This window comes from Strigops habroptila, chromosome 5 (genome assembly GCF_004027225.2).
Source record: "Strigops habroptila isolate Jane chromosome 5, bStrHab1.2.pri, whole genome shotgun sequence".
In the NCBI taxonomy this organism is placed as follows: Eukaryota; Metazoa; Chordata; class Aves; order Psittaciformes; family Psittacidae; genus Strigops; species Strigops habroptila.
Window position 1 is genome coordinate 47,671,439 of NC_044281.2, and position 27,819 is coordinate 47,699,257.

A 27,819-nucleotide genomic window follows, 5' to 3' on the forward strand; every position below is an offset into this window, starting at 1 on the left:
TATCAATTTCTTTAGTTGAAAATATTGCCCATTCTCACCTTTATTTCTTTTATACCTTCACCATAAGTACAGGTTGTCATAGTTCCATCTTTTTGTTTGTATTACTGTGATTATTTACATGTGCTCATAGATGTGGTCTAGTGTATTATTATTAGCAGCATCTGCAAATAAATGTGACCAAGTCATAACCTCCTTACACTAGGCATTATAGAAATATGATGAAGAATAGTTTCTGTTACAAGTCTGCAATCAAAACCAGTAGAAGATATAAATCATATTGATCCTTATCTCAAGCCAGCTAAATTTATAGAGAGCTTTTAAATGTTCAAGTGAGCTTTTGAGCAATGCTGCATGACTGTGGCTGAAGACTTTAAGGTGAAACAAGGTTATATTATGATGGCTAATTAATAGGATAGTAATTTATTCCTTCTTAGGTTGCTTTCTACATAAAGCTGTATGCAATGCAGTGTGTCTACAGTTCGGAGCCTCTGTTTCCTAGGTGTCATCAGAAAGAGAAATTCAGAGGACAATGTATAGTGTTAAATTAGTTGCCTGTGGCTAGATGTGTTGACTGTTCAGAGGACTTTAAATTGTGTGCGTTGTATTTCTACGTTAGAACAATATCAGTTCTTCTATAATGAAGAGTACGTCATCCTGCATAGTTAATTGCTCACAGTAAGCAGATGCATGACTTCGAGAACAAATTAGACAGAAATCAGTGGTCTTTCATATTAATTAAAAGGCTCATAGCATATAATAGCTTCAAAGAAAGTGTAAGTTTGGTAACAGAGGAAACTGAAAGTGAAGGATACAGAAAAAATAAATTGTTTCATTTCTAAACTGAGAATTTTGGTGGAGTAATAAGAGTTAAAGACAATAGTGAACAAATGGGGTGAGAACAAGTTGTGGAACTGCTCTAAAAGTGATGAAAAGAATCTTCAACTTGGAAGTGGAGACATGGATGAATTAGAAAAAATAATTCCTGCAGGAGTGAAATAAGTAAGAGAGATTTTCTTGCCAGCTTTATTTCCAGTATGCTGGAGAGAAACACTGTGTGCATGTCTGTGGGGGGGTACACAAGCATGCGCGCATGTATGCATGTTTGTCATGGGAATTGTTAAGGAAAAGAGTATGTTCTTCTTGATGGAGGAACTTTCCTACAGCTCATATTCCTGTGAGGCTATACCTTACTCACGACGTTCCTTTCGTGTTAAAAAAATCTTCAAATATGAACAGTTTCTGTGTAAGTACATGTATGACTTGTACAGATGCTGTAAGTACATGCAAGTTCATAAGTGAATGTAAAACTCATAGTTATGGCAAACCTCTATTCAAGAAAAGGTTAAGGTACATCCATGGTCCAGTTGTGGACAAGAAAGAGACTGTACCATGCAGTCCTCTGACTGGCACTTGCTGAAGGTTGAGTAGAAAAAGCCACTGCAGCATAGAACAACTGGAGCATTGAAAGACTGCCTGGAAGTAGAAGGCAGTTGTAACCATGACAGGCAATATATCTTGCCATAAGCGTTTTCCATGTGATTTCCTGGTGTATTTAATGAGCCCCCCAGTTTTATTACAACAGGAATTTCACAGTATTACGCTAGTTGTATGAGAGCTTTCTTTTTCAACTAGAAATACCTGTGTTATAAATGTCTTGAATTTGAACATAATCAGCAGGTTTTAACTTTATATTATAGAAGATCTTTCATTCAGTTTGTATCTCAAACTAGTAGTAGTAGTTCAAGAATTAAATGCACATATGTTTGAAGAGTGTTGTCAAAGGAAGAAATGAGAAGACTCTGGAAAAGAGGAGTGTATGTTTTTCATTGAACATTTACCAGCTAGGCTGTAATGCAGATATCCTTTGATCAAGAGTTTAAAATTGCTTTGATAAAACTTGCATACTAGCTGCAATTGTACGTTACTGCTTACTTGGCCTCTGAGAAGGAGAGAAAAACACAGTTTGTCATATACCTATTGATCCAGCCGTGTCTTTTTTTTTTTACCATTTCAGTCTTTTCCTTTTGCTTTGTTGCTCTGTATTTTCAGCTACAGTAGCAGTCATCTAGACGTTTCATTTTTATATATTTACTCTATGTTAATACTAATACTTGTATAGCATATGTACTGTACACATACTGCTGATATCATGGTGTATAATGACCCTCAATTACTTCTTTTTCTCACCTTGGGATAATAGGAGTTGGGTTGCACCTGAAGGCTTGTTCCTTTGCTGTAAAGACCATGCAGCAACTATGAATGATGATTTGCATATAGTAACGTAATGCAAAAATTAAAGGTCATGTTTAAAGCCACATTTTATTTTTTCATTTATGTTGTAACTAAATTTAAGGTTCTTTGGGTTCCGCAAAAGTAATTTTTGTTTTGCCTGGTTTTGGATGATGCTGTTTTCCTATTCTTTATTTACTGATAGCAAGGTTATCTGTGTTTCTTTTTTAAGGAATGTTGTAAAGTTTCAATCAAATTCCTTCACTTCATTTTCCTTATAAAGATAGCAAGTGATGCTCATTAGACCAAAATACTAAAATGTGGTCTGTTTATGTATAAAATAATTATAGAAAAGTTGTGCTGTTGATCAAAGTTGGGGTGGTTTTTTTGGACTTCCATTGTTATGAAAGTTCTTTGTATGTTTGAGGGTTTACTGTGGCTGTAACTGTATAATACCAGCTCCCTGTATGAAGAAAGCATCCTTCCAATAGGACTGCTAAATTTAATATAAGGAGTAGTTTAGTGATTTGGTTTAGTGCAAGGATTTTGTTGTTCTATGTCATCCTGCAGATCTTTTTGGGGAAAAGGGGATTGATTTCCATCTTTCAATGCAAATTAGGACGGATAGTAAATAACTATAATCCAGATGTTCTGTTCTACTGTCTTACAAATAGTTTTAGTGGTAGTGATGTGTTCCAGTGAAATTTTAGTGTAAGTGTTCTTAAAATAGTGAGGCTGGATATTTTCATTAGGATGTTTTTCTATACATTACTGTCTGTGCTGTGACTAAAAAGAAAAGCAAAGTTAGGAAATTACTTTGTATAATGAAGAAATATCATTTATAGGTAAGAAACATTTTCAATTCCCCTTCCACTTCTATTTTGTAATGACTGTTTCACAGATTCTGTTATACTTCTAAGACTATCTTTCAATGCTGCCTTCTGTAATTGTTTTTTATACATACTGATATATTGAGTTGGAAAGCAGTTGTCTACAAAAGCACTTTTAACTGCTTATTATGCCTGCTATATGATATTTTTATGACAATGCCGGGGGGGGGGGGAAGGAAAAAACTAAAAAAAAAGATTTCCAAAAAATTGCACACTGCCTCTTTACTTTTTTTTTTATGTTTGTTCAGACAGTTCATAGTGAACTGGTTCCTTTTGGTCAAGTGCCCACATAATTGAGTTTAGAGTGTTTCAGTGCACTGACCTGTAAGGGTTATACGAAAATAGAGGAGAGAGACATTTTCTCTCAATAAATTCTGTAACAACAGCATGATCAATCTCTGAAATGTAAACATCTTAATTCTAAATATTCCTCGTTACAAGTGGGACACCTTCATCATTTTGGTTTCAAGTATTTTAAGCATCTCTCTTTGTAATACTGTTTCCTCAAAATAAATAATTCCTGTCACACAGGCATTCTGCATCTCAGAACATGTTTCCCAAGCAGTGTCTTTCTAAATGTGGAACTAAACTGCAACAGAGAAAGCTGTAGCATAGTTTTATTAATGACCTTGGCAGCAGACCATGTACAACCTTTGTTTATTACATTCATTTTCAGTTTTTCTATTGGCATTTTCTATTATATTGTTGCTCTTTGACCTATTCACCAATTCTGTTGGGGAACGGGAGATTTTCACCTTAAGATGTTTGCTGCAGTGCCTTGCACCATTCAGCTGACTCCAACCTGTCCTTCACTGTCAATCTCCCCATCTGTTTCCATCTGTATTTGTTTATGTGTAACTCAGAGTAGGCATTATCACTGTTCTTCCTGGTCACAATTCTTGATAGTATGGAAGTCTTCAATGAAACCAGTGTCTTTTTGTGATTCTGCTTTGATAACACCTTTTCGTTTGCTTGTACTCCAAATCCACTGTATCTGACCATGCAACTATTGGCAATGCCACAGAACAAAAGCTCCTGCTACCAAATGATTTGGAAAGGTACAAAATATCGTGCATCAGATTGAACCAAAAGTCAGTTCCCATAATAGGTACTGTTATTACTAAGAACATTTTATGTCTACCGTATCTGAAGACAATTGAAACTGGTTAAGTCTTGCTCATTTCCGATGTTCCTGCATGAACAGTTAGTTATCCATGTCCCAACCCCATCATTATTCATATGCCTGCTCATGGCTAATTTTCTGTGTCACATTCCCTTGCAGACAACATACCTTTCCCCTGGGCTTTATTTCTTGTTCTGTTCTGTCTTCCCAAAACAAGTCCTTACTAGCATGCTGAACCATCAAAGGACAATCATTTTACCTTTAAGTACACAAGGAAGTGACTGCCATTCTGTCAGCTTCAGTCCCTCTGATGTTTACTGGAGACAGCAAGCATTTGGAAAAAATGAAGTGGCAACTAGCTATCACATTTTTGAGACTTATCAAATCACTCAGAAGTTTTTCAATATTGCTGACTTTTACAGTTAAAATGCCAAGATAGGTAAAGAACTTTTAATATTCTTACTTTAATCTGGTCCTCCGTTTACCACACGTATAGCTGTAGGATTTCTTTCTTCACCAGCTGTTGTGGTGTTGTCGTATGCTGTAAGATTTGGCAGAGCATAATTGTACATTGTACACAATTTTCTCATAAGCTTATATTTGCATGCTTTATAGTGATTCTTTTGCTGGTCACACTATCTTATATTCTTTAAACTGTTTTAAGACAGATTTATAGTTATGGTACTCTTTGAACTGTTTGAAACCTTCAATATAAGAATTTAAACACAAAGTTAGGATATGTCTAGCTCTCAAAGAAATCTTTCCCTTTCAATACTGTAGTATTAGATGAAAATTGCCTCTCATAACAAGCTTTAATCATATGAGCTGAATCCCCACAGCAATGATGCAGAACTTCCAGAAAGAAATATAAAGACTTTATTTCATGGTTGTCACATGCCAACAGTTTGGATCCCAGTAGAATATTCTAAGTATAAAAATCTGTGGTGTTTCTCTACAAGAATGGAGATACTTATTTTGCAGCCATATGCTGAATAGTGGTCTTTTGAAAAAACAAGTTCCTTGAACAGTATCTTAGTAAGATACGCTGTCAGTGTAATCATTTTCATTTGATATAATTGTTAAAAAGAGATCTGTAAAAAAAATGGAACAGATGCATCTTCTGAAGCAGGAGTGGAAATGTCAGTTGGATTCAGTTTAAAAGTATATCAAATCATATAGATGCAATCAGTGCATGAAACTAGTAAGTAGTTTTCTTTGCAGTGAGGAAATTTAAGTGTCTGTTTACCATGTTTAAGTAAGCAAACTTATTTTAATAAACAGGAAGAGTTATACTACAATTTATCTATTGTGTGAAAGTTTTTGAATCAACTATCGATTACTTAACATGTTTTTAAAAACGATCTGTGCCTTACCTCTGTCTAGCTTTAATTAAGCACCTTCATAACATAACCTACAAAAAAAAAAAAATTAGTCCTCCTCAGAAAAATTCAGACTTAATATGAAACTTGGTAAAGAGTTTTGTCTGAATCATCGTAGAATCATAGAATGGGTTGGGTTGGAAGGGACCTTAAAGATCATCTAGCTCAAACCCTCCTGCCATGGATGGGGACGCCTTCCACTAGAGTGTTGGATTGTGCTGGCATAGGCTTAGGAGCAAAAAGAGAAGCTAGTTATTCTTCTGCAGTGATCTGCAAAGACAAGAGAGAGTCCAGAGCATCACCAGCAAAGCTGGTTTGGGCTCTCCTGTAAGAATTCCACAATTTTGTCTGGAATATTTTGCACCTTTCCAAACCTTTTTGTATTATGAAACAATGTCAGTCGTTAAGCATGTCCACCTCTGCAAGTTGTTATAGCTTTAGAAAGGCATCAGGAAACTGTAGTTCTTAGAGCTGCATGCAGGGTACTGCTCTGATTCATTTTCCTAAAGATAACCCATGTTGAAATTCATAAATAATTCAAAAACACTTAAAAAAATATGATTCATTGCATGATATGCAACAGGCGAGATGAAAAGTGACTACTTCCTGCTGTTCCAACAAGGAGAGTTTGAGGTTCTATAGTAAACTTAATCACATTTACAGCGGGATGAATAAGCGATTGATTTTCATTGAGGTATTTGTTTCCATTTTTTGACAGATTTGCTTAGTCTGCATACATGGACTCCTTGTGTTTGCTTGTATTCATGGAGAGCATTCTGAATCCCAATTGAAGAAATATTTGAATATTGATATTCCTACAAGGAAATTATAGCAGAATAGCTGTGTACTCATCCAGGCATCTAGTTCGTGAAGCATACATTCAGAATATAAACAGTATTCAGGGCACTCTGAAGCCAGTAGATACTCCTGTCTCTTCAGGACAGCCCTTTATGCTTTAATTCTCTCACCTGCTTACACACACGTATGTATTTCTGCAAATACATACCTAGTTATATAGTTCAAAATTTAAAAAGATAAAGCCATCAAAATGTAGAATTTTCAGGAAAACATTTAAATCTGAAAGCAAAGAAAAGGGGAATTATAGCCTGATGCAGAGCAATGGGGGACAGCAGAACTGTGGAAGGAGCCATTTGGCATGGATGCTGCAGTTTACTGAATGCAAGTTGTAGTTTGTGTCCAGTCAGATATGCTTTGTGGATATGGATGGGACTGTACAAAGCTGTAGTTTCAAACTAAAAATGTACTCAGAATGTTGTAAGTGCCATGGCAGAGTACTGCTGACTCTTTCCATGAAGCTTATTGTTTATTTGGTAGAATCACTGTTGTCATTCTCATAGCTCTTGAGAAGATGCTGGTGGTCTCTTTAATAGTTTAGTGTGTTAATAGCTGACTTCTATTAACTTTACCATCTTAATTGGATCCTTTTAGATGTTCAGCCAACTGGTCAGGCACACAGTGTGAGAGGCCAGCTCCCAAAAGCAGCAAGTCTGACAATATGAGTACAAGTAAGTACTTCAAATAACCACAATTGCTTGTCAAATTTGGCTCAGTTTAGAAATTTCGATCTGATAATACTTCAGAATGTGAGTTTGTGTCATGAAATGTGCTGGTTTACCTGTATTTATTTAAAAACAACTCCCAAAAAAACAAACAAACAACAACAACAAAAATAAAAACAAAAACAAAACAAAACAAAAAAAAACCAACAACAACAACAAAAAAAAAAAAAGGGCAAAACAAAAAAACCAAAACCCCCACAACTCTAAATGTAGGGGTGCCTCAACTTTTTGATTGACATTCAGTGTTTCATGAGGTGGTTTGGATGCAAGCCATAAACTATACACTCACTGTTTCAAGGGCTAACCTGCACTTTTCTTAAAGGAAAGAAAGTGTATCAAGTGGCAAGTGCTTGGTGATATCACTGCTGTGCAGAGACCTAGTACAGGATCTCTGACTATTTAAGTCCTACTGAAAACATTAAAAATAGACTTGTAAGTAGTTCATAACTTTTGTATTGGCTGTCTGCAGAGGTCTGAATTTTACCTACTGTGAAAATCATCCTGAAAGTAAGAATAGCTCTGGTCATATTTTTTCTTTAAACATGTCTGTAAGCATAAAAGGATGGTATTGCTACGCTACTGGCAGTTTAACTGGACAAGGTTCCCTGTGGTGCACAGAGTATGCTGATGGTACCCTGCTGTATGTCTCTTAGTCTCATTTAACCCAACTGGAGCAATAAAATGAATTACCCTCTATTCAGGTCAGCTTGATGCTTAGATGAAATCTTCCTAGTGATCCAGATAAGTGAAAGAACACAAGCTGGAGATGGGCAAAAAAGCAGCCAGAATCTAGACCATGTTGTGAATATCTCCTACGATTTGGGAAATGGGTGTTCACCTTGTGCCTGCTCCTAGGCCCCAGACTACACCATGGTCACCAGATGGCAATTCATCTATGGTGGGCTGTTGGTCACATCTTTTTCTTGAATGTTTACCTGCCAAGACAAAATGAACTGGTGGGGGTTTCTTTGGTGTTTTGGTTTGTTTGGGGTTTTTTTGTTCGTTGTTGTTTTGTTTTGGTTTTTTTTCTGGGGGGAGGGTTGTCTCTCAAGTTAGAACTTCAGTCATTTTCCAAATGTTATCTTAAAATAGCATTGCTGTAATGTCATTTACATACTGAATCTTCATAAGCTGGAGCGAACTCGGGGTGCTTCAAGTTTTTATTCAGTAGGACTTTGTTTCGGGCCTCTGACAATGTGACTTGGCTTTCAGGAAGCCTTCAGGCAGAACTCAAGGCATCTTTTTCAATTCTTTATTTAGCCTGTGTTTAATGTAGAACAGAGACTGCCAACAGCTTATTTTTTTAACAAATCAGTAACTGTAAGCAGTGAAAAACCACCAGTGAAGGATTATGATATCTAAGGAAATGCATGTCATTCCATATTGGCTTTATACTGAAGACATGCAGTTTATAAGGGCCATTTTTTTATAACATGAAATTATTTGTTACATGTATTTCTTTATTGCCAGATAATTATATTAAAGCTGAGAAATTCTTAGAGGGGTACAGTTGCTGACCTTACTTTTGCAGGTAGTGTCATTTCAGAAGTTATCTGACAAAATAATGTTAAGCCTGTTTTCTTCTTCCCTGTTCCCTCCTCTCCTTTAACATCATTGTCTGATTTGTGCACTGTTTTTCTGCTACATTAAGCATTATTGTAGTCTCCTTGATTGCCTATGTCAACATAACAAAATTATTGGCTCCTGACTACAATGCAGTAAAATGCAGGAATGCACCAACCATCTAGAAATGTATATTGCTTACTTTTCATTTTCCCACAAATAAAAGTAATAAATACATATACATGCTAATAATGGAATTTGTTAATCACAGCCATGCCTACTGAATATTTTAAATTAATAGTTCTGTGACTTAAGTAAACTACTGAAGATGATGGTGACAGTTAAAGTCAGTGGCCATGCCACTCCTAATTTTTCAGCAATTCCACATACCTTCATCTGGTATCTCTGCAAATGAGGGCAGCATGTTACCGCTTTTATTATTAGTCCAAAGTATATTGGTATCCAGAAGGATGAAGATCCTGATTTGTTGATAGAAATACTCGTATGTACACCATTATCTATAATGATTTTTTTTTTACTATTCATAAATGTTAAAATTTCAAATCGGTGAAGCTCATCACATGAAATTGCACTTGTTGGTAAGGGGATTTTTATTTTTTTTTTTAAATTAATAATTTAACTCCTTTACACGTGTGAACAAATTATTAGATATAGCTATGAATATTCAATGATATTTCTTTTTCCTGGTTTAGGAAGCATTGCAATCATTGTTCCTCTTGTTTTACTGGTGACTTTGGTCACTACTCTGGTAATTGGATTATTTCTTTGCAAAAGGAAACGAAGGTAAGTAATTTTATATTGATGTATGAAGTAAAAAAATGAATATTTAAAGTATGTGCATCTTTTCACTATAAAAAGTTCACTTTATTTATGTTGAGGAGAGATTTTTAAAAACGCCACAACAAACAGCCCAAAACTTGTTTCTGGATGCAGCAAGTTAGTTATGTTTTGGTTCTTGCTGGAACAATTGTGTCTATTATTTATATTTATATTCCACATACACTAGATAAGAAAATGTAGTTCTGTTCTTATCCAGTTTGCTCAATCCTGTCAAGGCTATATAAGTGTTAATAATTTTATCCGGAGACTTAGTGAACTTAGTAAACAGAATTAATGTATTTCATTAGAAATAACTTAATTAATATTATTCATTTCTATAAATACTTTCACATAGAGCCTGTGCAGGATTTCCAGTTTCTAGTTACAGTTCACTTCAATTTATTTACTTTAATTAGTTCTTTTCAATTTTATATGTTATAGTGAGTGAAGATGTAAACAATGTTAAAAGTGTCTGCTGTAGAGTCCCAAGCCAAGTTACTCTATTTCTTCATGATCTTGCGGAAGAAGCCAAATGCCAGCACTGAATAGCAAATCTTTCACTCTCTTGAATTTAGCTGTTTTAAAGTTGAAAATGAACTTAGAGAGTGTAGTAGACATTTTGACTTTGACCATTTCTTCAAAGGTCATGTTGGGTAGCAGGGGAAGCAAGTGTTCTACTGTATGCAGACACTTGAGAGAGCAGCTAACTTTCTTGTGTTCAGAGAAACAAGAAGGTGATGATAGTGGCAATGCAGATTTAACAAGGGAAGATTCCTGGTAATAAGGATATGGCCAAGTAGGGAAGACCCGCAGTGGGAATCAGACAGCAAACCATTTACTTCAGGCCTGTAGTTGGACTGCTGGTTGATCATTGTAGGAGAGGATGTAAACTATTTCATTATTGCCAGAGAGAGATAGCTGCTTGGCTGGAGAAGAAAGAGTTAAAGAAGAAGCAAAGTACACTCTGTGATTAAGCAGAACAACCCAGCTGGACAGGAGTAGGAGAACAGAAAGATAAGGAACTGGCTATTCTGGGACTGTTTGTGAAATGACGAAGAATGTTGAAAAAAACAAAACTGCAAACCAGGAACTAAACATGATGTGATAAAATAGTTTGGCATAAGAGTTAGAGCAATAGGCTAAAGATAGCTTTGCTAGAATGATATAAAAGTTAGAGCAATAGGCAATAATGTGATTCGCTGCATGAAGATGCACTGAGTCCATGCTGTTAATCTCCACAGATCATGAGTGGCTGTCTTCATGTCTCATGTGGCTTCTTACCGCACCTCTGTAGCCAAGATAGTGTCTTCTTTTCTGAAATCCTTTAGAAATATATGCTCAATCTTCTGTTTCCACAGATGTGACCATTTATGATACTATTTCAGTCTTCCAGACTAAAAGAGTCTTTTAAGTTACTATCATCTAGCATCATACATAGCATCTGCCCTGCAAAATCTGGTGCTAGCCAGTAAGCATTTATTTTTAAATCCTTTTTGAAAAGCCAACAAGACAAATTACTGTTAGTAATGATGACCCTACCAAGCTCCATGGATATCAGTATGTGCTGCTGTACCAAAAAATCAAGTTCAGTTGCTTGAAGCTCCATGGATGTCATTACATGCTGCTGTACCAAAAAATCAAGTTCAGTGATAGCCAAATCCTGAAAATCAGTTGCTAATCTGTAAATGGTTTAAGTTACTGAGAATAACTTGTTAAATAATAGTTCTTCACTAGAGAAATACAACTAACCTCAATAAAGAACTCTTTTTTTTTTTTTTTTTTTTTCTTAAAATTGTACTTAAAAATGTATTTTTGGGGTTTTTTTAATTTCTTTAAAGAAAACTACCAAGTATTAAACTAGATATAGATGTTCAAGACTTTTATGCTACAGATAAGTGCTTATTTTAGTAAATATTTTTTTTATGCCATTTCCAAAAAATCCTCTAGTGTATTGAATTTCAGACACTGACTGCATTTTTCTCAACCATACAAGAGGACTCTACTATTACCGTCCTGGCTGTGACCTCCCTATTATTCCCTTGTAATTCTAGAGAACATACTGCATTGGGAAAAATTACCCTCTTGAGGTTATTTCAATTGCTCAGACTAAAATCACCTCATTAACTGAAAGAAATGAATTCAGTGACTAAAACAGTTCAACTCAATTGCTTATTGATATCTAATTCAAGGTTAAATTTAAGATGCTATATTTTATTAAAGTTTGAAAAAATTCAAGTTGAGCTTTCCAATAAGTACTGGCATGGAGTTACTCCCAGGGAGATTCCTACTGGACACAAGAGGAAAATTTTTCATAATGTGAACAATCAGCCATTGGAATAATCTCACCAGGGAAGTGGTGGATTCCCCAATGTTGGACACTAAAGGTTCAGCTGGATAGGGTACTGGAGCATCTGGTCTAACTCATGCTTTGCCTGGAAAGTTTGGACCAGGTGATCCTTGAGGTCCCTTCCAACCTGGTATTCTGTGTGAATACAAACTGGAACTACGAGAAGTTTGTAATTTTTAATGCATTGTAATGAAACCGTTTGCTTGTCTTCAGATTACAACTGACTTTGGGCAACTGGTTTCATATAGAAGTATAATGAATGAGCAAGGGACTCATGTTCGCTCCATCTTCATGACTGCAGGAAATCTGCAATGAATTTGCAAGGCTTTACTTGAGAAGTGAGGGAAGTCTGGAAATAATAGGAGGAAGTCAAGGTTATAGACAATGAATGAGCACTTTGTATGAATTCATACCACTACTGCCAAACTGAGAAAAACAATAAAAACTACTTTCAGTTTATGAAATATCTACACATAGACTCAGAATGCTAGTTTGTTTGAAAAATGGAAGAATTTTCTGATTGTCTCTGCAGGAAACACTTTTTCATCCCGTTGGTCTTAATGATTAAAGAGAAATAAAATTTGTACTCTTTTCGGATGAAGGATCCAAGAAAAAACTTGAAAAGTCACTGGCTTCTTTTTTTGTGTGTGTTTATGCATTATAGGACAAAAACTATCAGAAGACAACCCATTATAAATGGAGGAATCAATGTAGAAATTGGCAATCCGTCATATAACATGTATGAGGTGGGCCATGATCACAGTGAAGGTGGTGTTTTAGCCTCAGATTTTACTGTAAATGCAGAAAAGGTAATTTTTTTTTCTTTTTTCTGGTGGCAAAACCACTACTTATTTTATGTTTGCAAAGGTTTTGACATTGTAAAATTTAATTAGTAGAAACATAAAATAAAGACATTTAGATTTAGTTAATGAATATAAAGGCAAGTTAGATTTCGTTAGAATAAATGTCATGTATATATTAACAGCTGTTTTGCAGTCTGATGCTTGCTGATGGACATTTTTCCTAGTGCCTGTATTTTTCCAAAGTAGAGTTAGAACTAAACTATGAAATGAGTTTTTTGTTGCCTTAAGTTGCCAAATTGCAACCTATTGTTTTAGTCTAGTCACAAATACTGAATGGAAATATGTTATTGTACAGTCTACCTTTTGAAGTGTGAAGGGGTGTATGCACACATATGAGACTAACTTCATATATGAAAACTTCTAAAGGCATAAAGAATTCAGAGTCCTGACTGGATAGATAGATAGATTAAATGTTTACTCAAAGCTAGTAAGTATTATCATTTTCTTGTAAAAGATGCTGTCACTTCTGCAGCACCACTCTTCAGTGATTGAACTGCCTGAGTGATGTGACATGGGATGAACAGGGTAACGCTGCGATATCTTTCCTAGAGCTCCGTAATCAGACATACACCAAAGGGCAGCCATCATTCTGTGGCATTTCTGACAAAGCAATAACCGGATTACTGATAGCTCTAGGAATGTCATTGCTGAATCACATAGTCAGTGTGTGCTGAATACAAGAAGTAAGCTGAAAATGGAGTTACTCACTGGAGGAAGAGTAACTGAACCAATGCTTATTGTGAAGTCTGGCTCTAATCCTTAATGGAAAATGATTTTAAAATGCTGAATTTTATTCTCCTATTGAATGTAAGAATTTTTCATGCTGAAAAATACCTGTAACTAGATTTATTTTTTTTTACTTCTAGATCACTCTAAAATAAGGGTTTTAATCAATGCACTGTTTAACAGTGTTGATAAGTACACAGGGAAAATGCTTTATCAGCACAGAAACTAAAATTTTCTGTTTATACAGGCCAGATACATAGGGGGAGGGCCCACTGCATTCAAGCTTCCCCACACAGCTCCATCAATCTACCTAAACTCTGACCTGAAAGGACCACTGTCAACAGGGGTGAGAAATGATGATTTAAATCCATTTCATTTCACCACAGCCCCTTTCTAAAGAAAGTTTGTCTTTCATTTTTTAAATAAGAGGCATTTTCTGTTTGGTTTTAGTTTTGGTTTTCTTCTATTAATGGAGAGAAGAATGACAGTCATTAATACTCTTTCTATTTGAAATAAAGGGTTCCTCTCTGCAGCCAAAATTTCACCTGTACTCATGATTGTAACATGATCTAAAGCTGCAAATGAGTCTTTACAAATGAATGCAAAATCTGTAACCAATGTGGTGCTTTTCCATAGCATTATATAAGTTTAGCATAGCATTCACAGCCATGTATCTTGATACAATTTATAGGCAATTTATATGTAATTACAGGCATTTAGTAAAGTTTATCAAACTGAAAGAAGTTCCCAAATAAATGAAAACAAGTGCTTTTATTTTAAAGAAACTTGATGCAAACTAAAATGAACAATTTCCTTTAGTATTTGCAGTGCATTTTTTGATTGTTCAGCTTTCAATCAATTTTTATTAGTTACTTTAAGACATCACATTTTGACTACAATTTAGCATGATGTTTGCAAACATTGAAATTTAAAGTATTAAAAAGGGACATCAATATGACATTTCATGTGCTTCAATATATATATTCATCTTTTGTGCCATTTGCATTCTTGCATGGTTGAAATATGCTGTATGTGGAAGTTTAACAATTTGTGTAGGGTATGAAAGCTAGAATATATGCCCATCTCTAACATTAACTCTTTCAGTTATTGGAAGTCACTTCAGTTACTTTCTGTACCTCACCGTCCTGCAATATGCTATCATTACCCACTCAAAGAGGTATCATGAGACAGACCCTACTATTATATATAATTTTAATGACTCTATAAGGCACTATATAGATGCCAAGTGTCTCTGTTATGTTGTGGTTATTATCCTTAATAATGATTGTCAATGAAATAAGAAGTCCTATCAATTGAAATAAAACTAAATTTCTGTTTTCCTAAGTTTCTGGTTATAATCATTACAACAAATGTAAAGATCTCTAATTCAGTTGGGACAGACAGGTATCACGGAGTGTTTGCTCACATAAATTACTACAGCAGTTGATTGAATATTTATGTTTCATTAATACAAAAGAGTAGCTCCTATTTTATTTTTGTTTTTATTTTTTTAAATGTGACTTATATTTTCCTCTTTTCCTGCCTCTGTTCGAGGAAAGTGTGAAACTAACTTTTAACTAACTAAATGAGTAGCTGCTGTAGATAGCCAGGCTAAGGAACATCTGAATCCTGGGCCGAGAAACATTATTGATCAACAGAGAAAGGAAGAACTAGATTCTAGGCATCATTCATTCCTTGTTACCCAGGATGTACTGAAGATATTTGCAAGTCAAGAAAACCTACCCATTTCTAGTTTGGGTAATTTAAAGTTTAGCCACTTCTTATGTACACCAAACAAATTAATTTGCTACTTTGTAGCAAAGCGGTGCTGTTTTGTTAGTTGTAAGAAAGGAAGACTTTGAATACAGGATGTCTTTTCCAGTTATTATAGGTAAAAAGCTGAACATCTAGTTGGATAGCAAAGGTCTTCTAGGAGACTATGAAGGCACAGACTACGAAGGAACTAGTGGAGACATTGATAAGATAAACCTTGGATAGTGCTTTATACTTAGCATGAGTGACAGGAGAGTAAGTTTTCATCCGTGTTATATGCATCCTTCTGTGCTGTAAGACTCAGGAGATTTCTCATATGCTGAAGTACTTTGCAAAATTAAGAATGGACTTGCCCTATACTGAAGTTACATTAATTTCAATAGATTTTTTTGTTAAAGTCCAAACTACCAAAATTGTTGAGAAAATATTTCTCCATCTGTAACTACTATGATATATTAACAATTATGCTGGTTTATTATTAAAGTTAAATTTACATTATGGAAGTATTTAATTTTTGGTCAAATCATGTTGTATATTTGGGCCACAGAATTCGAAAACATGGTCAGCTATTGATGGGATGCTGATGTCTTAGAACAGGTAATATATGGAAACTGTCATTTGCAGTTTTCTACTGTTAAACTTGTCACATGGTCTCACAGTGCACCTTCTCTATAAACTTCTTCATACCTATTCTGAAATCTTCCCGTGTAATAAGGTGGACAAGTCAACGTCAGAGACATTTTTCAAGGTTTTTGTCTTAATTTTCATCATTGTTTTTTATGGTTTGAATATCATAATACGCTGCATGTCATGTCATCGATTCTTTTAATAGCATGTCTCATCCTGAATTTAATTTTTACCTAAATAATTAACTCATCAGGTTTTCAGAAGTCCAGGTATCTATGAAATATGTCCAATTATATTTTACATGTACTTGGTCTTGCTTTAACAAACCCATTTCCATTTCCATAAATGTGTATTTTGGTTTAATATGATTGCTCTAATGTATGCTTAATTTTTCTGCAGCCAACAAATTACGCCAATCCAGTATACGCAAAGTTGTACATGGATGGACAGAACTGTCGAAACTCCTTAGCAAGTGTTGATGAAAGACGAGAACTCCTTCCAAAGAAAATAGATATTGGGATAAGGGAGACTGTGGCATAATCTGCTGTTACCTTTTATACTCTGTATAAATGTATAAAATATAAGAATTACTTTTCTATGTACCAACAGTACTATAATTGTTTCAGCATCAGCATTACCTCTGTTTTTTGTTTGGTTGATTGTTTTCTGGGTTTTTCTTTTGCTGATGACTTTTGACTGACCATTTGTAAGGTATTTTTATGAAAAAGAAACTGCACTATGGTACAATTTACAACAATGCTGCTGAAATAACACACCTTTAAATTTGTTAAAATTGCAAACAACGTATTCGTTTGTAGCGTGAAAATGAGCAATCTATTTTCTATGAACTTTTTTGGTTCTACTTAATTGATGAAGATGGTATCTGCACTATTTCATGATGTAGTCTGGAAGCTGTAGTACAGTGTGTAATTTTGTTTATTTTAAATGGTGAAAGAATGATTGAATGGTCTACTCTCTTCTTTGTGCCCATTAGAATTTCTCTTCAGATCGTGATAAAGCTAGATAACTTTTCACAAATAAACATAACTTGCTTTTAAGTTAGTTTTAGGTTGCCAAGAAGTAAACAAGACTATAGAAATGAAACATCTAATGATCTGCATGAACACAATGATTATGTTTCAGAAATTCAGTGACTGTACATGATATACTAAACATATATACCATGTAAACAAGCTTTGTATTTATTAAAACCTTATAGAACATAGTAATGGTATATCTTGGAAACTGAAACCTTACTTGCTGTGGGACAAAGCATACGAACACCAACAGTCCTGTAGGACAGTAGCCACCCTAGAGCACAAGAGGACATTGCCTACACATGCATTATATGTTTATTCACTTAATCATACTCATTACTTATGGATTAATAATTCACCAACACATACCAAGCAGTAGGGAACAAACCAAACCCCAAATCTTGAGCACACACAGATGATCACAGCATTCAGTTTTGACAATCACAAAAAAGTCATACTCGAGATATTGAAGAATAAAAAAACACAGCAGTTTCTTTAAATGAAGATAAACTGTGATACTGCAGAGGTAAAACATAACCAAATTGCATATTGGGGAAACCTTACCTAAGACCAAGTTTCAGTATTCTGGGTTAAATATCAAAATCCAGTTATCAAAAGTGAAAAGCATCAGTATCAGTTTCCAGCACTTGCTCTGACCTGGTCTGCTTTCTGTTGTTTCTAAGAGAAAAAATCTGATTCACCTTTTTTAATTTTAATGGAAATAAAGAATACAATTTGTTTCAGGTTTGAACTGAATCAAAATATTTTATACATAACTTTAAAGGCACAAAAGATGTATTCACGTATATATAGTGGAGGACTCTTCCTTTCCTCTGCTAGACATGACTGACTTTTAGCTATCATAATATATTAACCTAACAGATTAAATATGTTTGTGGTTGCTCTTTATTCCCTTTGTACAAGCATTACAAAAATAACTGCTGTTTTATAAAAGATTTTTGTTGTACTATTGTGCATGCATACTACCTATTTCTAAACTTTGCCATATTGGGGCCTTTATAAAACTCTTGATTTATGTAATACTAGTGCAATTCTGCTTGAACAATGTTATGCATATCATAAACTTTTTCAGGTTCTTGTTTAAGAACATTTTTTTAAATTGAACGGTATTTTTCATTTTGGTTATAATAGTCACTTTGACTATGTTTCTACAATGAAGTGTTAAATACTTTATAAAAAAATTGTTGACTGATTTATTTAATGAAAATCTACATACTTAATTCAGTGTGTTGACTAATTTTTAAATTTAACTTATAAAATGAAAACTAAACAAAAGCAAATTGAAGGGAAAGGACATTACTTTGTACAAATGCCTATTTTTTTTTTTAATGACAATTTTTGCTTTTTATACAACTTCTATTTAAATGTTTTTGCACATTTGGATAACTTAGGTGTATAGCTGTATATTATGTAAATAGAGTTTTAAAGCAATTTCATTTTTTATAAAAATACTGTATTAAATAGTTTCATACCATACAGGTATGATTCCGTAGGGTCTGCCTTTGTTCTACTGACCATCAGAAATGGATTTGGCCCCCAATTTTTGCATAATTCCAGTTGTTATGAGGTGTAAGTAGTTGGGCTTTTCAGAAACATTACTGTTTGTTTTGTGGCAGAGAATCTCATATCTTTAATACTCAGGTAGTACTAAACTTTAATTAGTGGCTATACAAGTAACCTGAGTTTGAATCATGAACTCTTATACGGACCAAATGAAATTTATTTATTGTGATGTCTCATGCTCCCTTTCAGTGAGACATTTTTATTTACTTCATACTTGCTTAAGTGTAAATTACTTTTTAAAACATTATTTATTTTCTTACAAATACACAGTTGATATCAGTGGAACTATCAGATATGGGATATTAGATCAGAACTTGGTCTTCATTTTATAGGCAGAGTTTCGATGGAAGACATTGAGCTCTACCACTGCCATGCCTTAAAGATCTTTAAATCACACACTGGTGTAATAATCCCCAATTGAATTGATTGGTTGGTTGGTTTTTACCAAGGTTCTCCGCAGGAACTGTTCCTCACAATCCTTCATCAGCCCTAGAATCTCCAGGCTCTGTAGCTGTGCACACAAGGAGCTGGAGGGGGGAAGGATTGAGAACCTGATCAATAACCTATATGTGCATCCTCATAAGCTCAGTAAAATAATTTTGGGCAGGAATTTCTATAAACTTTTACAAGGAGCAACTAAAATTTTTAACCTTTTACTTTTTCGCAGCCTTCTTGCCAGAGATTCGTATGTGGTTTAAGTTGACATGAGCTTAGAAGAAAAAAATTGGATAAATGCGCCTGTATCATTGATTAAAACATCTGTCTCTTCAGGGTATAGTTGCAAGGCTTTTTCTGGTTGCTTTCTTGAAGATACTAATGGGTTTTCATGTGAAATGCCGGTAGTGTACTATTTCACTGAATTCATCAGGGTAAAATTTTTCTTTCACGGTACTAATAGTTTTTCTTGGCAGTGTGTGGGTTCCGTAAATATCAGGTATTAAAATTATTCAGGGAAGTAGAACTTCTGGTAAATCTAACCCTGAAATACACTGTTCATTTACTTTTTACTCTCAGGCTAAAGAATGGTTCCAGGTTCATGGGTGGCCACCATACAGCTCTGTCTCTTACTTTCATTACCCATATTTCCATTCAAAAGAAAAAAAAAAAAAACATGTAACCTTGAAGGGTGACATGATGTGCTCCACTACAAACTAGGTTCTTAAATTCTTTGCTGAATGGAGAATCTTTATGCATAACATACAAAAAAAGGCATTTGTGCCAAACTTCATCTAATTGTGTCTAATTGATTTTTTTCTTCCTCAGAGGTTATACTAGAGTATTCACATGTAACAACAGTGCATTGGAGTCTCCGTCTTGTAATAGGCCTCTTGTTCTGTGCAAGAGTTTGCATAAACTCTAAATTATGACAACAAAAGTTCAAAACGGCAGATTGAGATGGATGATGCTCTTGCTACTTTGATTAGTCATTCTGCAATGATGCTCTTGCTACTTTGATTAGTCATTCCGCACAACTAAGATTGACAACATGAAAACAAGCCTGTTGATAAACACAGTAGGAAGTGCATTTGAGAATATTTCTTTTGATGTGCATTTTTTAATTGGTGTTTCATTTCTAAGACAGTCATGGCATTTGATATTTCTAGAAAGAAAGTTCTGTAGTGGAATGCCTTTAAATCTTCTACCCACGTTTATTATCAATTATAATATAATATTTTTATCAAGCTCTTAGTGACCAGAATCAGAGTAGTCACACATGTAATAAAATTTTGTGTAAACACTTTTCAGAAAATTTGTTTCAGTGCATAATATATCAGAATAAAACCAAATATCTTCTCCTGTATCATCCCCCTCTTTGGAGGATGAGAAGATGAGAAAGGAAGGAAATGTCAGTGTTAATAAAAAGTTCTCAAGCTGTAAAAATAAAGACATTTTTCATATGGAACAAGGAGGTCAGCAGTGAATCTTGTCTGTCTAGCCTGGGGCATCTCTACAAAGATATTGAGACATTGGAACTTTTCAGGTCTTAGATGGGCAGAAGTATGGCTGATAGAAGGAATGATAAGTCATCATCCTAGTTCTCTAATTTATTGCGCTTACCATCTCCACATGTGAGAAATACAGATCTGATGAAAATAAGGGTTTCTAATTTACTGCCTGTATTATAAGCTGACAAAAAGGAGGAAAGAAACATAAAGCATCTTTTTGCTTCCCTATGCTAGCTGCACATCACTTAGTACATATTGTGACTCCCATGACCTCTGACAGTGGTCTTCAAAGTAGTACTTGGATAGAGGGAGCTGTCTACTGGCCTCAAGAGCATGTTGAATGAGTTTGTCCTGGAAACAAGATAATGATACTACTACCTCCACTACTTTACTAATAATGAACCATTTTTGTCAAAAAAAAAAAAAAAGGTAATTTTAAAATATCAAGATATGTACGTATACAACATATATATAGTATCAAAGTGATGTATGGGTTCCATAAATACACTCTTGAGCATAACTCAGTATATAAATACTCTGAGTAAAAACTCCATTTTTACAGGTGAGTAGAAAAGAAGGTCTGAAATTGCCAGTGAAATTCAAGGGATTATATTAATTTACTATTACTGGTTAGCTTTTTTAAGTGAGTGTTCAACTTGGAGGGAAAAAAAAGGATTATACAAGCTGGTCACTGTATTTTTCTGAATATTAAACAATTTTGAGTGTTACAAGAGTTGGCACCTCAAAAGATTTCAGAAAAAAGGCTGTGTATACAAACAGTCTTTCACTTTTGTTTCATGTCAGTAATGCACAAGCAGCAGTATTGTGTCACAGAAGTAGGTGTTTGATGATTCGTTATAGATAAAGAGTAAGATAAGCATGTGTAGATTCATGGCAGCTCTAGCTGAAGTGATGATCTACTCAACAGATCAGTGTTCAGCCACTTGAGTAGCTCAAGAGGTTGGGAAGCAATCATGCTTGAGCTTCAGCGAATGGGTTTCCAGCAGCACCAATGCGCCTGGATGTGCTGATGTCTAAATCTGCTGACCCATGTTTGTGCCACACACTGAGCTGTGTAACAGGCCACCATTTAAATTGGGCTGGAATCCTTGATGGTCTTGCTCTGTTCAAAGAGCAGGAGGCAATGTGAAGATACAAAGTTTTAATTCCATTGATTGACTGTAAGGTCCGGGCATCACCCACATGGTTAATAGGATATCCCAGCCTAAGGGTGGTGGAGTCCTGGCCTGTTAGAATGACAGGAATTAACTTTTGAAGAGTACATTATTGCTGCGTGTGGGAGCAGTCGCAACTGATAAAGTCATAGCAAAGAGCTTGTGTGATGATCTTAAACGTCTTTCCCAATCTATTTGATTCTGTGATTCTAGACAGCTTTCTGTCTTCTGTCCCAGACATCATGCCTTACTGGTGGACATTACTATGCAGTGCCTTTCTTTCGTCTTGTTCAGAAAGTATAACTAAGCATCTGTACCTCCAACTGAGGGGTTGTGGGTTGCACTGTCAGCTCAGAGACTATTTCCCTGGATAACTGGCTGTATCTGGGCTGGTGTGTCAGACTCAAGCAAAATGTGTCAGCTTCTATAATGGCTAGAGCAGCTGCTTGGAGCACCATCCACACTTGTTTCAGGTCTTATTTCAACCAGGAGGCTGCTCTCCCCCTTTGTTTAGGTAAGCAGCCTGCACCGTTCCCTGAGAAACTGATACAGGTATGGATAAACTCTATGGTTTTCCTCTGGGGCATGTTGTCTGTAAATAGTTCACAGCCCCATCCTTCTCTTTTTCACTGCCAAGAAACAGGATATGGAAAATATTGTGACTTCATTTGACAGTAAAAGAGAAGGTTTACTTCCCTTTTCCTTTCATGAAATCTTAAAAAGAAATACAATGAAGGCTTAGACATGACCTTATGGATACTGTGCCTGCAGTGTTTGTATGTAGATATGCTTCCATGTGTGAGTGTACATACAGGTAAAACATCTTAAAGAGGAGCAGTGCCAGGTAAGTGACCTTTCCAGCAGGAAATTATGTTTTTGTTAGATGCAGTGAGTCTGTTTCCCACTGCGTTTTGCTGGAGCAAGTCTCTAAAATGGTTTTCTCTTGTGTATCTGAGGGGATCATGATAATTTAATGGAGAGAGTTTTCCCTGAGATACCACAGTGATTACTATTGCACGGTGTCTTGACAGCAGCATGCTGATAACTCAGTTTAGGTGTCCTCTAAGGTTGGCAAGTGGCGTTGCAGAGGTTGTAAGTGGCCCTTTTTACTGAGATACATCCTTCCTGGTGACTCACATGAGTCCTGAATTTCAAATGGCGCTTCTCAATGTTGGCAAATAGACCTTTGCTGGAATTACATGCTGCCACTGTGAGCTTAAAATAGAGAGGGGGAAAAAAAAAAAAAAAAGATTTTTGTCTGTTGTTTCTGAAGGCCAGATCTTGTTAAGAGTTTTGGTGTGAGTTGTGTACCTGATATCCTTGTTCAGAACTTGCTGCCATGTAGTTAGCAAACCTCAATCTCCTGTGGGAGCTAGCTCCCATAGGCTACGGGAATTTGATAAATATTCTGGAAGCCTTGAAAAAGGTTGAAGGGAGGAGCTCAATGTCAGTGTTGCCCAACAGAAATTCTGCACACTTGGTGAAATATGGTATGAAAATAAGTATTTTGTAAATCAGGAACCTCAAACTTCCAGAAGTGTAAGTGTCATAGCTAGAATGATGTTATTATTTTGAGCTGATAGAGGTCCTTAACCAATTTTATTTTTAAAAGGCAAAGGAAGCAATGCTCAAGTAACATTTCCACTTACAGGGAGGGGGTCTGCAACATTTTATAACAATATGTTGGAAGAGCTGTCCTTAAGGAAGAATAGACTCATGACAATGAGGTGGGATGGGAGGTCTGTCTTGCGTATCTTGCCCTTCTCCAGGCGTGTCTGTAGATCCTAATATCTTTCTTTTCTTCTCCTACACCACCCAAAACCATATCATGTTTGTATCCTGCACCTGTAAGTATGTATGCTTATAAATGCTCTACTTTAAAAGCCTGATCATATTTGCTTCTTTTAATTCGAGGAGTGTAGCATCCAGGTAGTTTTAAGGTGGTCACTGCGTCCCTCCACTGATGATTTGTTGAAAAACCGTAAGATGTGAAAGTATGGAACACTGCAGTGCTGTCTTTATTGGAGGAGTCACAATATTCCAATTATAAATCCTTGAAAGTCATTTGAACTTCTTTTATGTAATAACACTATACCAGGATGCTTTGTACAGCATAATCAGAGTAGCTGTGCAGTAAAAGCCATGCTTCGTGTGAGCTCCCCATGGCTAGTGTGCTGCCTGTGCTTCCCTAGGCTGGAGATCCCATGGTCTTTGGGGCGCATTTCAACTATCTGTAATGAGCTAATGTGGTTCAAAAAAACCATATCTACCCTGGTGGGTTTTGTAGTTCAATAGGCAGGCTGAAAATAGGTCCATTATGATAAGACACTGACCTTCTTCAGGTTTTGTCTGTGAATGTGTGATTGGGTTCAGACATTGTACTGTCCTGATGTGTCTTACCTGACCCTTTTCAGAAGATGTTAAGACATTGTGAAAGATGTGTGATGATTTTCTCCATATATTTAGCTATTTTAATAATCTTGAAATTGCTGAAGTCCTAATAGTTCATTGCCCTGAACAGTATTTTAATGTAAATTATTCAACAGTTGTTGCTTTAATTCATTTTTGTTTTTTAGTTTGTTCCCTATTTTACAGAATCAGGTATCTTATTCCCCTATTATTAATGGACATGAATAAAATAAAACATAATAAAATGGCTAATTTGAGATTGCCGTCATATATACTACCAAAGTCATGTCTGAGAGTATTAGGGTGTCCTTTTTTCTGCTTAAAATTAAAACATTAATGTGGCTTTAGTGATAGGTACTAAAGCATCTTTACAAATATTTGAAAAGATGCTGTTCAATGAACTGTGCAAGACAGGAGGCTGACCTCGCACAACTAATTAATAATCACAATCAGAGGAACTCCAGACAAAGTACCCTCTCCAGCAATTTGAAAACTAATTAACATTCATGTCTCGTAAAAGTCACTTGGCTTCCAATTATGATTAAATACGCAAGGTCAGTGGGACACAGCAAGTGGAAGAGCTGAAAGTAATCCCCTAGTACTGTGGCAACAGCTAAAAAGTAATGTCATGCACTTAAGGACTGTGCAAGAAATATGGATTACATTGTAACGTCCCACTGTCCTAAGGGGGAACTGATGGGGAAGGACACCACTACCACCAATGGTTTTGGTCCCACTTCTGTGGACCAGCAAAATGCTTAACTTGTTACTTGCAAAACTGAATCACACTGGACAGTTACAGTTGTCCATAGGCCTAACCAAAATATTGTCTACCGAGTTTTAAGAATATCTGTCAATATCATATAACTGCTCTCATCACACATTTTGCTGTAAAATTAATAAGTATTAAAGGATGGAACAGCATCATTTGTCACTGAAAAGTCCTAATTAGTCACATCTGATTGGACAACAGTGCCCTTTCTTAAGGAATATCAATATCTAAACAACCAGTAGGGCAAACCCATTTTTCTCATACTAAGATCATACATCCATTAGCATTTGTAAGTATTTTATCTGTAAGTATTTTAAAATGCAAATAGCATATTTCAATAACTGAAAATAACTTAGAATCTTCTCTCGTATCTTATAAAACACACTTTTAAATATATATTATTTGAAAAATGAATATTTTGAAGGACTAAAACACATAGGTTATCAAGTACATTAACACTTAATGAAATAGCAAAACACTGACCATAATGACAATGTCATCAAAAAGCAGCAATTATATTGTCTGTTTAAATAGTCATATCAAATAAATACAGTATGACAGCCTGAATCTTGTAACATATTACTGTACATCTTGTTTATCGTGAACAATAGTTACAGTCCACCAAAGAGAAGAATGTTGAGGTCAGTTACTCGTTGTCACTCTGGTGTTAGTTAATTACTACCACGTCAGCCAGGAATAAACAATAACCTGTGAACATTGAAACTCCACTTAGATGCAGCAACAAGTGTGTTTATTTGTACAGTGTGCTGTAAAATAGGAAAATTCACTGAAAAGGACACTTCACAATGAGATGTGCTCGGTGACTCGCCAAAGGGGAGAGGGTAGGAAGCATTACCAGTCACTGGGGCAAGAAGCAGTTTATTAGTCCATCAGGAAAGGAGAGGAGATGGCTCTTGACCTAATAAAGTAACAGTTGTGTCTCAGAGGAAGTGAAATGATGTGCTGCTTAATTAACAACACCACTTACGTACACTATCTTATAATACAAAATTTCAGAAAGCAAGATTAAATCTGGGATGAGCCTTTGGGGAACTTGAGAAATACACAAGCAAGTGTTGTGTGCTGGAAAGGGACTGTCTCCAAAGATGCCACTTCAGAGGTATGCAGGAGGATGGAGACTCCAGGAGGTGTGTGAAAGGCTACATGCAAGTAACTAAAATTTAAAAAGTAGGAGAAATAATGAGACTATGATTTGGGGTTTGTTTGTTTGCAACTACATGGTCTATTTTGAATGTTGTTGTTATGAAGAAATACTTCTGTTTAGATTTTCCCTTAGCTGGCTGGAGCTTAGAGGGAGGTCAAGATAACAACCAGGCACTGCATGCAGTGCTTGCCTATTTACTAAGCAATTTTGGCTAACTGGGTATTCTGTTTCAAGTTGCTCGGACTATTTAAACAAGAAAAGGAGTCTATCCAGTAAATCACATTATATGTTATATGTGTTAAAAGAATCAGATTATTCTTGTTTTCAACTATTTTAGAGACTATCTATGTTTATCCAAAGTCTATAGGACTCAGACATCAGTAGCATCTTATTTGTTAAATTGTTTTCAATCTGTCCTTGTTCATATTCCAAAGTACTCAAATGTATTTCTAGTTCTTTAATGTTTTCATAAGATTTTTTCACTTTCTACTCTCTATGAAACAGTTCACTAGCAGGTTAAAAAAATCAGGGAAATTAACTGGATTTCCATGGATACACATAATATGAAACAGCGTTCTTTGTACAGAACTGGTTTTTTTATTTGTACTTACTATATTTTTAGAGTTCATATTACAATTTAAAAACTTGTGATGTTTTTGCAAGATTTGAATGACAGAAAACCAGAGTCATACTCATTACAGATGACAGAAACCCTGTCGACAGCACTGTCTATTTAAGTAAGAATAACAAATACGGAATCACAGGGCTTGACAGGACCTCGGGGGCCTTCTTGTCCTCTCTGTGTTTCCCAGACAGCACCAGCTATAGCTCAGGCAGCCTCTATGGGCATCTCTGTAGCATTTTTGAAGAGTGACAAAGATGTCACTAAACAACCAACTTCAGCACTTGCTGTCCTTTTTTTTTCCTGTCATGCATATGACTCAGTTTCCATTGCTGAAGTTTAAAGCTGCTTGTTCTATCCTCATTGAAAAACCATACTCCTTTCTTCAGTCTTCAAGAAAGTGAAATTAAAATGAAGCAGAGAAGATGACCCTGTTGTGGTGTGCATATCTTGGTCCTGCTTCCTGTCCCAACAGCACGAAGGAGTCTTCTAGAATAGCATCTCCAACCAGACAATGGGTGACAGCACAAAGACCAAAGGTGTCATGTTCTAGACTGCATGGTATCAGAAGATATTGGTGGGTGACATGGGACTGATGGAGCCACTTTCCTATCTGTTTCCTTACTAATGCAATCTAATGAACCAAGAACTCTAAATTGACACTTCTTTTCTTGTAAATCTTACTCTGTAAATGAAGGCATGCATTGGTCACTTGCTAATGCAAGCAGAATCTGTAAGAAAGCAATCCTCAAACTGAAGTGGCAGTGCAAGAAAATATCTTCATATTTCAGCAGAAAAAAATCCCAAAGATACATTCATATCTAAAAAAGGCAAGAGGTTATTTCTCTGCAAAGCTCTGGACAGAGAATCACTCAGTATCTAATGTATCTAATATGCCAATGTATCTAATTTCATTAGGTCTATACCTATAAGAACAATACTTGTGCCTATGAAGAATTCCTAATCATTTATACCAGAGAAACTGCTGAGCTTCATTAGCTAGAAGGAAGTTCTCTGCTGACTGGCCTGCCCTGCCTTATTTCGCAGCAGCAGGTTGTATCTATCAAAGCACCAGCTCAGTAATGCAGATAGATAATGAATTAGGAAAGCAAATAGTGCAACGAAACACCTAAGTGTAATAAATTGAAATACTAACTCTATGAAATTAT

General features: G+C 35.5%; 1 protein-coding gene across 8 annotated transcripts in view; it reads left to right on the forward strand.

Moving 5' to 3' along the window:
- Positions 1 to 18,179, forward strand: part of LRP1B (LDL receptor related protein 1B) — a 752,766-nt gene extending 734,587 nt beyond the window's left edge. For 5 of the 8 annotated variants that reach the window (XM_030487472.1, XM_030487475.1, XM_030487476.1 and 2 more), the window contains 5 exons: positions 7,071 to 7,147; positions 9,478 to 9,568; positions 12,616 to 12,760; positions 13,788 to 13,886; positions 16,340 to 18,179. In XM_030487472.1, the coding sequence (XP_030343332.1) occupies positions 7,071 to 7,147; positions 9,478 to 9,568; positions 12,616 to 12,760; positions 13,788 to 13,886; positions 16,340 to 16,480 (553 nt within the window). In that variant the 3' untranslated portion in view covers positions 16,481 to 18,179. Of the gene's footprint in view, positions 1 to 7,070; positions 7,148 to 9,477; positions 9,569 to 12,615; positions 12,761 to 13,787; positions 13,887 to 15,860; positions 15,911 to 16,339 lie in introns of all 8 variants that reach the window. The other 3 variants (XM_030487474.1, XM_030487477.1, XM_030487473.1) reach the window with 2 other exon arrangements.
- The last annotated feature ends 9,640 nt before the right edge of the window (positions 18,180 to 27,819 follow it).